Consider the following 17,143-nt stretch of genomic DNA (forward strand, 5'->3'; position numbering starts at 1 on the left):
ACCAAATCGGCAGGCCCTCAATATAAGAGGCAAAATGCGACCTTGTAAAGAAAGCACACATGCTATGTAATGTTAATAGCTTGGTTCACCGTGAAAGAGTCAACCCATTGGTCTCTAAAATGTGTCTTTTTAAATACTACTCTCCCTTTTTTTCCTCCCGCAGCTGCAAATGTTTCACCGCTCCCCGTATCATCTCCATCCCAGAGGCTGGCGAAGATTAGAAGGCGAAAAAAATGCACTCGCGATGAAATGTTCTCTGAGCTCATGCAGTCCTCCCACACTGAAAGAGCCCAGCAGAATGCGTGGAGGCAGACAATGTCAGAGTGCAGGAAAGCACAAAATGAATGCAAGGACGGGTGGCAGGAGCAAGAGGAAAGGTGGCGGGATCAAGATGATAGGTGGCGTCAGCGTGATGAAAGGAGGCAGGAAGCAATGCTCAGGCTACTGGAGGATCAAACTGATATTCTCCGGCGTATTGCTGAGGTGCAGGACAGGCAGCAGGACCACAGACTGCCATTGCAGTCCCTGTGTAACCAACCACCCTCCTCCCCAAGTTCCATAGCCTCCTCATCCAGACACCCAAGAACGCAGTGGGGGGGCCTCTGGGTACCCAGCCACTCCACCCCAGAGGACTGCCCAAGCAACAGAAAACTGGCATTCAATAAATAAGTTTTGAAGTGCAGTGTGGCCTTGTCCTTCCCTCCTCCACCACCCCTCCCCGGCTACCTTGGCAGTTATCCCCCCATTTGTGTGACGAATTAATAAAGAAAGCATGAATTTGAAACAGCAATGACTTTATTGCCTCTGCAAGCGGTGATCAAAGGGGGGAAGGGAGGGCGTTTGGCTTACAGGGAAGTAGAGTGAACCAAGGGGGCAGGTTTTCATCAAGGATAAACAAACAGAACTTTTACACCGTAGCCTGGCCAGTCATGAAACTAGTTTTCAAAGCTTCTCTGATGCGCAGCGCGCCCTGCTGCGCTCTTCTAACTGCCCTGGTGTCTGGCTGTGCATAATCAGTGGCCAGGCGATTTGCCTCAACCTCCCACCCCGCCATAAATGTCTCCCCCTTACTCTCACAGATATTGTGGAGCACACAGCAAGCAGTAATAACAATGGGAATATTGGTTTCACTGAGGTCTAACCGAGTCAGTAAACTGCACCAGAGCGCTTTTAAATGTCCAAAGGCACATTCTACCACCATTCTGCACTTGCTCAGCCTATAGTTGAACAGCTCCTGTCTACTGTCCAGGGTGCCTGTGTATGGCTTCATGAGCCATGGCATTAAGGGGTAGGCTGGGTCCCCAAGGATAACTATAGGCATTTCAACATCCCCAATGGTTATTTTCTGGTCTGGAAAGTAAGTCCCTTTCTCCAGCTGTTCAAACAGACTAGAGTTCCTGAAGATGCGAGCGTCATGTACCTTTCCTGGCCATCCCACGTTGATGTTGGTGAAGCGTCCCTTGTGATCCACCAGTGCTTGCAGCCCCATTGAAAAGTACCCCTTGCAGTTTATGTACTGGCTGCCTTGGTGGTCCGGTGCCAAGATAGGGATATGCGTTGCGTCTATCGCCCCACCACAGTTAGGGAATCCCATTGCAGCAAAGCCATCCACTATGACCTGCACATTTCCCAGAGTCACTACCCTTGATAGCAGCAGCTCAGTGATTGCGTTGGCTACTTGGATCACAGCAGCCCCCATAGTAGATTTGCCCACTCTGAATTGATTCCCAACTGACCGGTAGCTGTCTGGCGTTGCAAGCTTCCACAGGGCTATTGCCACTCGCTTGTGAACTGTGAGGGCTGCTCTCATCTTGGTATTCTTGTGCTTCAGGGCAGGGGAAAGCAAGTCACAAAGTTCCATGAAAGTGCCCTTACGCATGCGAAAGTTTCGCAGCCACTGGGAATCATCCCAGACCTCCAACACTATGTGGTCCTACCAGTCTGTGCTTGTTTCCCGGGCCCAGAATCGGCGTTCCATGGCATGAGCCTGCCCCATTGCCACCAGGATGGCCAAATTGCTGGGGCCCGTGCTTTGAGAGAAGTCTGTGTCCATGTCCTCATCACTCTCGTCACTGCACTGCCATCACCTCCTCGCCTGCTTTTGCAGGCTCTGGTGCTGCATACACTGCAGAATAAAGCGTGTGGTGTTTACAGTGCCCATAACCGCCGCGGCGATGTGAGCGGGCTCCATGCTTGCCGTGGTATGGCGTCTGCATGGAAAAAAGGCGCGAAACGATTCTCAGCCATTGCTCTCACTGACGGAGGGGCGACTGATGACATCGCTTACAGGGTTGGCTTACTGTACTGTTCCCGCAGTCTCCGCCGCCCATTGGAATTCTGGGTTGCGCTCCCAATGCCTGATGGGGCAAAAACCTTGTTGCAGGTGGTTCTGGGTACATGTCGTCAGCCCCCCCCCCCTCGTAAAAGCAACGGCAAAAAAATCATTTCTCACCTTTTTTCCTGGGTTACCCGTGCAGATGACATACCACGGCAAGCATGGAGCCCGCTCAGCTCACTGTCACCGTATGTCTCCTGGGTGCTGCTGGCAGACGCGGTACTGCAGTGCTACACAGAAGCATCCCCTTGCCTTGCCCTGCGGATGGCAGACGGTAGAATACGATTGCTAGCCATCGTCATTGTCCCGTGGGTGCTCCTGGCCGACCTCAGGTAGGTTGGTCGGGGGCACCTGGGCAGACCTGGGTGCTCCTGGCCGGCCTCGGTGAGGTCGGTCGGGGGCGCCTGGACATAAATGAGAATGACTCCAGGTCATTCTCTTCTTTAAGTTTCATCTCATGGAGATTCAGTCCTGCCCGGAATATCATGCCAGCTGGAGGCTTGTGCCTCAGGCTGCTCTCCCAGTCGGCAGCACCACGCGGTCGCACCTACCCCAGCCTATCCCTTGCTCCCATGGCTCATGAAGCCTGGACAGTAGTAAGGAGCAGTTCAACTATAGGCTGAGCAAGTGCAGAATGGTGGTTCACTCTACTTCCCTGTAAGCCAACCGCCCTCCCCTCCCCCTTTGATCTCTGCTTGCAGAGGCAATAAAGTCAGTGTTGTTTCAAATTCATGCATTCTTTATTAATTCATCACACAAATGGGGGGATAACTGCCAAGGTAGCCCGGGAGGGGTGGGGGAGGAGGGAAGCACAGGGGTGGGGTAGTTGTAGGTTGCAGCTCATCATAGAAACAGGATGTCTGGGGCTCTGATCCGGAGCAGCCGTTTGCCTCTCTTGTTCTTTGGTAGACTTGCCTGATATTCCAGGCAAGACTGAATCTCCATTAGATGAAACTTAAAGAAGGGAATGACCTGGAGTCACGCCCATTTATGTCCAGGCGCCCCCGACCGACCTCACTGAGGCCGGCCAGGAGCACCCATGTCTGCCCAGGAGCCCCTGACTGACCTCATCAAGGCCGGCCAGGAGGAACCAGGAGACAGCAGCAGACGGTACAATACGGCTGCTAACCATCTTCGCTAACTTGCAAAGGTAAGGAGCTGCTGCTGTGTAGCACTGCAGTACCGCGTCTGCAAGCAGCACCCAGGAGATGTACAGTGACAGTGAGCAGAGCAATCGACTATATCAAATCGATTTCTAAAAAAATCAACTTATATTAAATCGACCTAAGTTCGTAGTGTAGACATACCCTTAGTCACTTTCAAACTGTAATGATAACTTCCAATTACAGGAGAGACTGTGGCTCACAAGTGTCACCCTGGGGGAGCTCTGGGAGGGATTATGCCTCAGGAGACACCATGGTTCCTCCAGGCTACCTAGGAATCAAGGGACTGTTTAAGCTGCACCACTCTTTGGATGGTGCAGCAAACTCCCCCCTGCATCACCTGGACAGTTCCATAGGTTGAAACAGAGACGGTAGGACCATGTCCCAACCCCTCTGCTATTTGCTGCTTTCTTTGGACTGACTTGCACTGCAGGGGCCCTAGAAGTGAATTTTCTCCAAGACTAAGGACTGTTAGAGGCCTAGCCCTTCCATGGAGGGGAGGGAGAAAAGGATGAGTCTGCATTATAGTCCTTCTACTTTCCCCATCACCCAGACACAATCTGGCCTTAATATCTTTATAGCAGTATGCCTGTGACGGTGCTGCCTGTGGGAGCCAGCTGAGGTCATTCAATCAGGGTGAACTGCAAACAAAACAGGCAAGACAAACCCCAAACGCTGATGGATATTCCAATATTTAGATTTACCAAGCCAGCACAAATCTTCCAGGGCTTTTTTGTCAAGACCCTCATATGCTCTTTGCTCATCCATTACAACTGCTCTTTAACCAACCAAACGCTCAATACCAAATTTCAAATTTGGATAGCATGGGGTTCTGACCCAAAGCTTAATTGACCTGGTTCTGTGGATCCTTGCACGACTCCGCCACTGTGACGGTGCTGCCCGTGGGAGTCAGCTGAGGTCACTCAATCAGGGTGAACTGCAAACAAAACAGGGCAGACAAACCCCAAAAGCTGGTGGATATTCCAATACTTAGGTTTACCAAACCAGCACAAAACAGCTTCTATAGTACCTCACTGGTTACTCAGAAGTTCAAACAACACAGTTCCCTTAAAGTACCCAGCCTCAGGCCTCCATCCAGACACACCTGTCAGATATGATGATGATTACTGAAAATCTTATCTCATCATATAAAAGAAAAGGTTCTTCCAATCCCAAAGGATCAGCCACATACCCAGGTCCAATTATAACTTAGATCTTACCCAAAATACACACTATAGTCAATTCTTGTTAACTAAACTAAAATTTATTTGAAAAAAGAGAGAGTGTTGGTTAAAAGATTAATATATATACAGACTTGACTTCAATTCTTGCAGTTTAGATACATAGCAGAGGTGAGCTTGTAGTTGCAAAAAGTCCTTTTAGATATAGTCCATAGGTTATAGTCCAATGTCCATATTCAGGGTGGCTCCAGTCAATGCCTGGGGATCTCAATCCTTATGGCTTAAGGTTTCCCCCTCTTGAAACCCAAAGCAGATCTGAGATGCAGAAGGATCGCGTCCCAAGGTTTTTATACATTTCTAGCAGCCTTTTGGCCTGAGAAAACAATAGGCTCAACTTTCCTTCTTCTAAACATCATGACAATTAGCACAGGATAATTTATCCATTAAACAGTTCAGATACAGGTTACCACAACCTTCAAAGAGACATACAGAGAATAATACTATTTCACTCAAGTATCATCATAAATGTTAATATTCCTTCTTTGATCTTCGAATTAAAGCTATAGCAATAGACAAGACTTCTTTGCTTACATCAAAAGACCTGAGCAAACACCTACCCTTCTACCTCTAACAATACAGACTTACATTTCAAAGCTCTATTCATTTACCTATCTTCCTAACCAGTCTCTACAGGTCAGCCATGGGTCAGGTCAGTCCGTGAGTTAATTAACTCTTTCTGGCCCTCTCACCTTTCACTGAGATATTATATTACACTCATAACATCACAATGCCCAAACACTTTTTACCTATGTATTTGTTAACCCTTAATTTTTTCCTCCCAAATGTTCTAACTTTTATTCCCCAGATAGTATCGAACTCTCACTCCCATCTCTCAGAGAGATTGAAATACATCAGTAGGCTAACCTAGTCCAAGTAACATTGCAAAACAAATTATTGAGATGAGAAAAGAATTGAGGATCATAAACCAAAAGGTGACTTGCGGCTTACAAATATTTAACTGTTAGTCAGTGATCCCACAAAGATTTACGCACATGCTTACTGTGACTCTAAGCACCCCTGTATTTACACCCTACCTACTACTGTAATAATCTTTGTACAAAATTTGCCTTGTGAGGTATCAGTTGAAAACTAACAACTCTCTGATCATTAATAATATTCTTGTGTGATGTATGGATATAAGCTGGAGTCATGACTAAACTATGTTTAAGCCAGGCGTATCAGGGGATGTTGGTAAACAGGTCTGCCCTAGACAAAGGAATGTGCCCGATCATCAGGCAGAGATAATTAAGGTATATTTACATATAAGCAGTAAACAGGGCCATCAAACCAACAAAGGGTGGCGGGGAATTGCCAGAAGCAGAACAATTTGCATTTTAGCAAACACCAGCGGGGGAAGAAAGAGCATGGAGCTTCCTTCACCACCAGACTCCATGTCACCTTCCTCACAGCTTGAATAAACTTTACTTTGAGTGATGACGCTCAGAAGAATCCATTTCAAAGGTTTACTGGTCTATAAAGACAGGGGGCCGAACCTCAAGTGTAAGCAATTGAATCAACAGATTGTATACAACATTACTGTATTATAAAATTGTATAGAGTGAGGTCTTTTCTGAAAGCAAATGACACTCTGGTGATTAATATAATTGTGAAATGTATATATTAACACTATATGAGAGAATATGGATACTTAATGATATTATGCTTTAAAGTCTGTGGCCAAACAGGGACTCCCTCCCAGGCAGCAAAGAAGGCATCCACCGGTCTCCTATGTAAATTAAGCATGGTGGAAACAAAACAATGGAAACCCCATGTATGTACAAGGTGATAGGACGCCCACAGGAAGGGAAGAACAGCATGAAATCATCCTGCCTCTTGAAACAAAGTCATTGAAGTTATAAGCAAGGACAGAAGCCAACTTCTTAATCCATCACTAAACAGATATCAGAGACCAGACCTCTTGCAACCTCAGAAAGATGGGTGCTTCAACCAAGGAGAGGTTGAAGTTTCTGGAAACTGAATATAGCTGAGAGACCTGCTTAAGCAAGCTCTTTCACCTAAGAAGACAAAGGAACCAGCACTTTTGGGCTTCTGGAGAAGATTCTGACTGAGGAGGGGGTCAGACACCATCTTGCTGGAAGACTGTGGATGAGAAAAGCCATCTTGAACAAAGCCTGTCCCTTGATAGATTAAGTTTTAGACTTTTAGATGCATAATTTCACTTTTATTTGCTTGAGACCCTTTCTAATATTCCTTTTACTTGGCATCACTTAACCTATGTCCTGTTAATAAATTTGTTTTATTTTTACTATAAACCTACTCAACGCTGTGTTTGCAGGAAGGGTGTATTTAGCCAGTTAAGTTAATAAGCTGTGATGTGCTTTGGTCTCTTTAAAGGAACAAATGAACCTTGTTATTTCTCTGAACAGTCCAAGAGAGGGCTGGACATTGCAGAGCACACGGTTTGGGGAAAATTCAGGACTGGAAATATGTTGGGGTCACCTTGCTAGTTGTAACCCAGGCTGGTGGAAGCCAGAGTGAGGCTGCAGACAGGCTGCTGGGGTCAGAGTTGCTGAACCAGGGCTGGCTGCATCGCACGTAGACACTCAGCATGATCTGCATGCTTGTTTGATGACTGTGAGCATCCCAGGCTGGGGAGTAACAGTACCAAAGTCTTGTGAGATGCTCAGGATTGCAGGTAAGAGGTGACAACTCCTCACTGGTCTGAACTGCACTCTAAACCCCATGAAACTTACCCTATGAGTAGACCCAATGACTTAAAAGGGATTACTCACAGTGTGAAAAATTAAGCACAAGTTTAAGTTTTTGCAATATAGGGGACTTCTATTGCAAACACTCTTATACCCTTTTGGCTCTATTAAATCCCCTCATATTTGGATAAATTCTACAGCTGGTCTTTTCAAATGAGCATAAGGGAGTTAGGTGTCCAAATCCAATTGACTTTTAATGGAATTTGAGTGCCTAACTCCCTTAAGCACATACTAGGTAAGAGCTCTAAAAAGGGTGCATTTCTCAATACAATCCTGCCTAGTTACTCCAATGAAAAAGTTGACTAACCTAGTATCAAAGTATATTTAGAATGTTTGCGTAATGGCACATACATGAACCAAAGTTTTACTGGAATTAGCCCATCATTCTTTCATCTAGACAGGAACTGGTGCTTTATAGAATATAAAGCTGGGGTGGGCAGGTGTGGGGATGCATCCTTGCCAAGCAACTTAGAGCTCATGTAAATTCAAGGTATTTTCATTCCTGCTCACCTAGAGCAGCTAAGTCATCTTCTATAGGTCTTTAAATATTAAGAGATCCATTTTATCCTTTCTTCTCAGAGTCTTCTCTTTCCAAATTCATGCTTGTTTTCTCACACCGAAGCTAGGAACTGACATCAAATGCCTTTGGTATTATTTAACATACACATGCACACCAAAGCTACTCTCAAAAGCCTATAGAGAACAAATAGCCTTTACTTCAAAATAATACTAATTATTTTTTTTAACTGCATATCCAATGTCCAGCTAGAAGAACAGGCAGCAGGAAGCTCACTATAAACATCTCATCCAAAGATCAGCAGCTAGCTCTACCATCATACATGACTGTGTAAATCCTTAAGCCTTTGACCTTCAGACTCAAAGGAAAGCATGCTACCAACTGAACCAGTTTGGCACTTGATACACAGGCACATAATTAAGCAATGACTGATATCTGGTTGTCCCTCTGTGGCAGATATAATAGCAGGAAACCTAATAATAAACTAAAAATATTAAATTGGCTGGTACAAAATGTTACTATGTATAATAAAATAGTGCAAGTTAACAAAGCAAAAGTCTCTATTTTATGGCATAGGAAGGAGAATTTTTCCTTTATGTTACAAAGGAGAGATGCGAACATAAGCTGTGATTACTCTGAATGGCCACCACAGAGGGAAATAATGAGAACAAAAATAATGAGACCATGTTGTTTTTCATCACTATTTATAGTACCTCTGCAGTGGGGAGAAACAGATCATTGTGGGGAGGAAAAGAGAAGGCCATTTTTTTAATGTAATTTTATTATTTGGTGACTCATTGTGAAGCAAGTAGTTTCACAATGAGAAGTAAGTTGGGGTTATCAAGTTACTTAATACTGAAGTAATATTACAAAGTATTACATAGTTTTTAATACTTAGCAACACTAATATCTGATATCAGCTACATACAGAGCCAAACTAACATACTCATATTATTCATTTTCCAATGAGCAAAGAAATTTGAAACTGGTCTTTTATACTTGAAGGGACTTTTGGCTTGTCCACACTTGAAACACTACAGCTGCAGCACTGCAACTGTACCGCTGTAGCACTTCAGTGTAGACACACTACAGCAACGGGAGGGGTTCTCCCATTGGCATAGTTAATCCACCTCCCCAAGAGACAGTAGTTAAATCAATATTATTACAAAGCAAATGGTGGTAGCAAAGAAGGGAAAAGATTACAAAATCTGCTGTGCACTGAAAGCATATAGATATGCGTGTTCTATTCCAATGAAAACAAGAATTTGGGTTATTTAAACATTCTCAGGCAGTGTTGTAAACCCAACAACAACATATTGTGATAGTGTATGGGAATTTATATAGTGAAACTGACTAGCTGAAACAAGAATGGAATGCGCAGTCTCTTTTCAATGTCAAAAAAAAAAAAGAGATTTTATTTATTTGAATTTTTGCAAACAACAATAAAAGAGTACCCATCCAGTACTCTGGTATCTTTAACAAGCTTTGTAACATACACTAACAAATGTACACAATGAGATCAGGAAGTAAACTTTCATATCTCTGTGGCTAACACCTTAGTGTTCAAACTGAAATAATGTTGAAAATTCAAATTACTTTTCACCATATGATAAAGTGTTTTCAGACATGATTTATATGCTGACACCATGCCTTTAAAATTCTGCAATGAATATACCATGATAAGCTAATTCGACTGAAGTAAATCACTACTATCAAGGGACTCAGATAATTAGTGTCATAGACTCACTATTCATCAAGAATGAGCCCTAAGATCTCATATTATTTCAAGAACCCTAATGATAACACCAAGGAAAGCTGATTGTGTTATACGTGCACAGGATAACTCACAGCTCCAGAGTGAACACAATGCTGTAAGTCCCATAAGGGGCACTCGTGTCTTAATTAAACTGTGATGGTGTTGCCTGAGCAATATACAGTTCCTGAATGGCACCAGAGCCCTAAGGGAGAATCATGATTTCGTATACCTTCCAGGGTTCTCCGTTATCTGTAATTTTAGACCTTTTCATTTATAACCAAGTAGCGGCATTGTGCATAAAGAACATAAGTATAACTGGAATTTTTGCATGTGAATGCAAGACAGAATTGTTTAAAAGTGCATTAAAATGGCAACTTCTTACTCAATAGATCAACTTCCTGTATGTATTCAGGACAATATCTGGGATAAAATAAATTCATACTAATTTTAACTTCTGCCAGCCCTACAGCATCAATACAGTTCAACAAGAGAGATAGCTGGATTCTATCAGCTCATGTATCATCAACAGAAATCTTAACTAAGTTCCAACTCCAATGGTGTTGTCCAGGAGCAAGTGAGGGCAGAATGTGGCCTGTAAACTTTTACAGTATATGACCATGTACAAGTCATTAAAGAATAAAGCTAAACTCTCAGATCCCAAGTTGCACGGGGAGGGCTGACTGTTAAACCCTCTATTATCTTGTAAACTAAGCATATCTGATCCACAAATCATTGAGAGGCAGAGCAAACATAGAAATGTATTATGCCATTTTTGCAGTGAGTTTTCAGAGCAGAAGACCACTTTACACCATTAGTTTACACTAGTATTACCACTCTCAGTATTACTGGGGGATAGGTATTACCAGCTTTTCTTTTTAGATTTGAAAAGAAAGAAATATAATAATGGAATCAGCAAAAGATATGGGGTGAGGAAAAGTTTTGGAGAGGGAGCTCATGAACGTTGGACAGCTGATTGCAGTTTGTTCTATTGAACAAAACACTCCTGCTCCTTTTTTTATATTCTTACCACTTGAGAACATTATTTCACACACAACTAGCATATTCCAAAAAGTGCACAAAGTCATCCAGGTTGTAAAACTTACTTTTGGACATGAGGAATGCATACCCAAAGCCTCTTGTGAAATTATTCACCCTTGTAGCAGATTCCTCCAGACCCAATTCCCTCTCATGCGGACAAATCTAAAAACTAATTTATGCTCCCCAAGCTGGTTTATGGGCAGGGAGGCTGCATTTGCCAGTTGATTTTCCAGTAAGACACTATCCTAATATCAGGATTCGGTCTTTAGGAAGTTTTTAGTTGCTCTGGGGTCCATTCCTGCAACACCATCCCCATTGTTCCAATGGATGGACCAGGAACATGGGCTCTCCTGCAAATTAGACAAAGAGGCAGATCCATCCCCCTGAATGACTAATTCCTTACTCTCCTGCATAGGTGCTGGAACAAGGGTGCTGGGGGGCCTTGGTAGTACCTTGTATGCCAGGCACACAAGTTTATGCAAGTCCTCTGCCATTTCAGGTGGGATTTCTTCTTTCCCTCTCCTTTTTGCTCTTAGCTGTGCCCGGCCAACTCAGATAGATGGCTAGCACCAAACTGCATGCCGAGGGCTCATTTAATAACTTAGACTGTTTTCTGGGGTAAGTTCTGCAGCACAGTCAGAGTTGGGCCACCCAAGTTAGCTGCTAGTAAACCCCCTTTCTGTCCCTCATCCTAGTCACTCATTTGAGCTATAATGTTGAATTGAGCAAAATAAGTGTCCCAGGGAGTTTTTTTCTCAAAGATAATGGGCTTTTGCTTTATCTGAGCTGGGACAGCCAGACCCCTCTCTCTCTGGGCCTCTGCTGTTTACAAATGGGGTAGAAAACTGTTGTAAACGTCTGGTCTTATCCAAGTTCTCTGGCTGGTTCAATTCCTCATTCAGGCGGCTGCCTTCCACTGTGGTCTGACCCTTTGATTTCCTTCTGGAGTTGATTTTCAGCTCCTTAAGTCCTTTCTGCAACTCATCTTGGTTAGCAAGTTCCAGATTGCCTAAAGCTTGCTTGGTCTCCACTATTTCATGGAAAACCTTCTGGTCTATAGCAGTGAGATTGCTGGCCACCTCATCAATCTGTTTTACCATTCCAGACCAGGAGTTTTGCAGCTAGGCTTCCCAATCTATGCAGATACTTTATAGTTGTTGATCCAGAGATTTCACCTCTGCCTGCAAGTCATCTCTCAGCCCTTTCTGGCAAACCTCCAGCTATACTTTAATTCCTTTTGTGAAGTCTCCAGCTACTCTTTTAGGTCTTGCTTTAAATCACACTGGTCATTTTTGATTTCTACAAGCACCTCCATTTTCAGTTCTCACCTTGAAAACTGAAACCCACTGCTAACATCAATGTTGCCCCTTTTCTGACCCGAGTGGCTAGTCAAAATTTGGGGTCCTAGGGATGGTCCAGTTAGGAGGAGAAATTGGTGGAGTCTGGTATTTTCTCTGATGTAATCTTGTTTGTTTACATGGAATGTACAAACTCTTGCTTCTGCAAATGCAGCAGGAACCAAAACAAAAAGAACCAATTTCTTTGCTTACAGCCCTAAGCCACTTTAGCCAGCACCAAACCCAAAAACTCTCTCTAGCTTCTTCCGGCATCATATACTGTACTCACAGTCTGCTGCTTTACTTTCTTCCTCCTCAGTCTCTCTCAGCTTTTGTGTTCCCTCACTCACTCACACATCCACTGGGTATTGTGACCATGGGAGGATGTGTAACTCCCTACCCACCTGGTGCTAGTTTCTGAGCAGACTCTGTAAGGGCCTGTTTTAGGTGTGGCCCTTTGAGTGTCTCTTACAACAATCTTAAGCAAAAGGAGCATTCACACTGCAGTTTTAATGAGGTTTTAACACTACCCATAACAAGGTTTCACCCAGCACTTAACACTGCAATGGAAATACATCACACAAGAATGGCTATAGAAGAGAAATTAAATATTGCAATAAGGGGAAAAGGTTCAAAAATACTAATGAAACATATGAATGAAGACTTAGAAACCATTACAATCAGATATGAGAACATTCACTCTTTAGTTTAATGGAAGTTTGGGGGATTTGCTAAATGGATAATTAAGAACAAACTATTTCATTTGACAGTAGTGTATATCTTGGAGTTGTTTGCTTGGCCAAATGCAAAATGGTTTTGTTAAAATGAGAATACAAATTCAAAATAATGTAATGATAGGCATTCTTCTAATAACATTTTAAAGTTTGGCTAGAGAGGGTTCTGTTTCCCATCTTTTCTTTTTATGCTTTATGTTTTTCTTTTTATGTTTTATGTTTCTTCCTTGTCCAGAAAACCTTCACAGGTATATAATGTGCCAGGTACTCTGACCCTTAAATGTTGAAAATACACTGCCTGACATATGAAGGAGTAATATTCTTAACTATGGGATGTCATTTTGTTCCTGTACAATCCAAGTTCTTAATTCCTGTATAGTGTTAACATTTATCTGTTTATAGCCTTTGCAGTGGTTCTCAAACTTCTCCAAACTGAAATCTCCCTCCCATCTAACTGGAAAGGGCAGGACAGTTGCATTCCCCAAGGCTGAATATATATGTCTATGGGTATATCTTCACTGGCACTGGGAGCAAGCCTCACAGCCTGGGTAGAGACTCATGCTAGTGCGGCTTGAGCTAGCACACTAAAAATATCAATGAAGACATTCAACTTGGGCAGATGCTCAGGTTCTCATGCCCACCTGACCACCCTAGGTTTGAGAGCCCAAGCTCCAGTCCAAGCCACAATGTCCATACTGCTATTTTTAGCACATTAGTTCAAGTCCTGCTAGCACAAGTCTATCTACCCAGCCTGGGAGGCTGGCATCTAGCTGCTGCACTGACATACCATTCATTAGAGCATTCACAGGTTCTGCTTAGTACTAAAACACGAAATTTAGGATCTGCTTATTTTGAATGTTCTAAAGTGCATTAATAATAACAACAATGGAAATATTTATGAAAAGTTAAGGGAAAGAGAGAGAAAGCAAAACAGCCAAATGCATTATATTTCAGTCTCTAAAAGTGGAACATCAACTGAACAATATAAAATTGTCATAAGCTTCCTGTGTAAGTGAAAATATATCTCACTACTTGACAATTAATGGAATTATGCAACCAGATTAAAAACCATTGTGGAACAGTTGGAGTTGGTGGTTTTTCCAGGAAGTATTGAAACTATTAGTCTTGGTAAATTCATTCTAGTTAGAGTTATAGATTTAGTTCTTTTACAGTCAACTGTCTATTAATGAAAATTAGGTTTCTCCTTTCCTATCCTTTCAAGAGACCTACCATACTTACTTTTCTTCGTTCTTTGTTTACTTTCTAAGTTTTGTAATTTCTCTGGCTTGATCTGTTCATTTTATGTAATGTTTTGGTGTTCTGGGCCTCTAAGTTCAAGACAGTGTTCTACTCTTAAAGGAGCACAAAAAAGTCACAATTTTGCATAATATATCCAAATATTTGCTTGGCAATTTGCCCACGGTCTTAAAGTCCATCGTTAAAGAGACACGTATCAAGACAGTTAGGCTCAAATGCATGTTTAGGCTCAAACTCTATTTATTACAATCTATCTCTTTGTCTAAAAATCTTCGCATGTTTCATTTAAAAAACAGCCACCAATCATTGCAGCAGTGAGCGATTTAAAAAGCTATCAAAATTGTACAGGTTCTGGGTATACATTTATGTACATGCACTGTTAGAAATGGAGGACTCCCTGGAAGAGGAAATGTATTCACCTGAAATCACCATACCATTTGGCTCCCCACTATCAGATACCTATACAATTGTGAAATAGGATTTTCCACAGCCTAACGTTTAGATGAGTCCTTTTGTTAGGTATGAATGCCTGATCAGTGATCCTAAAATAATTTCTGCAAAACATAAAGCCCTTTCTAATGATAGTAGGATAATCACAGTTCTGTGTTTGGTTTCAAGTTATTCTTTTTTTTTTAATCCAATATATTCAAAATAATTTTTTTAAAATGATTGGGGCTGTCTAACAAGTCCCTCGACAGTTTAGACTAATGTATAGGTTTGATATGTGCCTTTGCTTGTAAATTACTGTTCATTTGAAGGAGGGCTGCAAGGTAAACCACTGAGAAAAGATGAAAATAAAACCAACGTAGATTTCTAACATTTCAGGTTTTTTCTAGTTTACCAAATAACTAGAATTGCCAAATGCAGAAAGTATTTCGCACAATACACAGGATAATGCTTGTTTGACTGCTTGCAGGTATTTAGAGCTCAACTGCTTGGAAAGGAATAATTATTACTTACACTGTGAACTGATTTGCATCACTTGATTATATTTTGGAGGGCAGGGAGTTTTTTTCTAAGTGTAGTTATTTGTAATAAATCTCTGACAAACAGTCACTATAGTGATGTCTCAAAACAAACAAATAACAGCTAATAATGAAAAACCTATATCAAAAACAAATTACTGATACTTTCCATGACTAATTCAGACCTGTCATCCTGCTTGTCATTTTTAAAATTAGGTCAGTCAACAATTAATTTTAAATTGCAAACATAACAATGAAAGGAAAGACAAATGCCAGATTGGTAAATCTGGCTATCCTGTTGAAAAATTAAACTTAATTTTTAAAAGTACCACAGAAACCACAACTTTCCGAAATAAAATCAGGACTGTGCCATCAAACCTCGATTTTTACAAAACCATGAAAGAGTTTTTATTTTAATCATTTTCATATCAGCTATTTTCTGAATGAAAAATACTCTAACATCTGTGAACCTGGATTTCGAAAAAGGAACTGTAGTGTTCCATTATGTCATTTACTTCAAATGCAGAAGAGTCAGGACAGGATTTCAAAACTTTAACACAATATATTACTATAAAGGACAATAGGGAGAAGGTGGGCTAAACATTATGGTCGATGATCTATTAGAAAAAAAACAAGGACAAATAAATTTACCAATTTAGTAACTATGCCCTCAAAAAAAAATCCCTTTGTTGTGTAGTAGTGACACTCTACAATCAAAAGAGGTTGCTACAATGACATGTATTTATAGTTATCAATATATTATTTCAGAAACACTAAGCTGAGGAAGCTACAGTCCATGGGGAGGATAGGAAATAATTTATTGCATATGTGAAGATTAGAGGAGTCTGAGAGTTACAACACGTATGTATGCGTACACTGAATACTCTCTCTCTTGGGAATGATAAGCTCTCCTCCTCCTATAAAAGTGAAAATATTCCTATACACTATGAATGCCCCAGTGGATGGCAGTGCACAGAAGTCAATCAGTGCTGAGTGACAGGGTTAATGTTTCACTTTTCACAGGAGTCCACTGGGTTCTATGAGATGTTACTCATAGCAGGCTCATGTTTTTAGATTAAATCCATGTGTGTAATGTAAGTAGGTCAACTCTTCCTCAGGTGATATTGATATGAATACTTGTTACAATAATGAAATTGCCATTAGTAGACAAAGAAATTACTTCCCTAAATTTAATTAAACAGAAAAGTAGAGTCAGCTTGGGTATTTAACGTCCCCTGTCAAAGATTTCCAGCTCAACTGTGTAGACCCAGGAAGTTCAAATAAGTCGTTTGACTACTTATCTGAACCAAACCTCTAAAACTTTTGGGATTTTCCCAACATTACTGAAAACTCTCCATACATTTATGTGTGAATATACCCCTTACTGTGCAGGGTTTCAATGTTGAATATGCATTATACTCACAGCATACTGAAATTTTTCATTATGTTCAGGATCATTGGCTTTCACCCTCCGCTCCTCCTCTGAAAAAAAGAAAAAAAAAACATAGTAGTTTAGGAGACCAAACAGAGCTAAGAACAAAAGTATAAGAGATCAGTATATAAACAACACTTTGTTTACTTTTAGGAGCATTCAATGCAGCAAAAAAATTCTTTATTAAAGTCCCAATATAGTTCAACTTTTAAAAACCTAATCTTCAGACACTTTAGATAGCTCAATATTAGAGAGAGAGATTTTTTATTTTGCAGTTTCCAGGAATTACTGTTTCAAATTTAACCCCAGATCTCTCCATGCCTGCAGTGCTACAAACCAAAATGTGCAGTAATTTTAATCTCACAAAATCCAATAATCCTCTCACAGAGAAAGTGACAGTGCATTCTGCTGTCATGTAAAAGCATATGCTTAATACGCCACATTAGTATTCTCATGCTTGACTAAAGAGGCAAAATGCACTGGTGAGATTATGGGCTAAATTATGTCTCTTCCTTAAGGAATTCACTTAACAGAAGCACAGGAAGCCCCTCTCCCAACACAGGAGGCAACCATAAAATGGCTTTCTGATTATCTGACTGCAAGGGGTGGAGAGTAATATTATATACACACCCCAGAAGG

The 17,143-nt window shown here is 41.6% G+C and overlaps 1 protein-coding gene across 1 annotated transcript in view; it reads right to left on the minus strand.

The window, feature by feature from the left end:
- The window catches only part of ATP8B4 (ATPase phospholipid transporting 8B4 (putative)), a 154,976-nt gene extending 143,097 nt beyond the window's left edge, over positions 1 to 11,879 (minus strand). Inside the window, 1 exon segment of the mRNA XM_065412715.1 lies at positions 11,610 to 11,879. Coding sequence (XP_065268787.1) covers positions 11,610 to 11,879 — 270 coding nt within the window.
- Positions 11,880 to 17,143: the final 5,264 nt, after the last annotated feature.

Source organism: Emys orbicularis, chromosome 10, assembly GCF_028017835.1.
Source record: "Emys orbicularis isolate rEmyOrb1 chromosome 10, rEmyOrb1.hap1, whole genome shotgun sequence".
Classification (NCBI taxonomy): Eukaryota; Metazoa; Chordata; order Testudines; family Emydidae; genus Emys; species Emys orbicularis.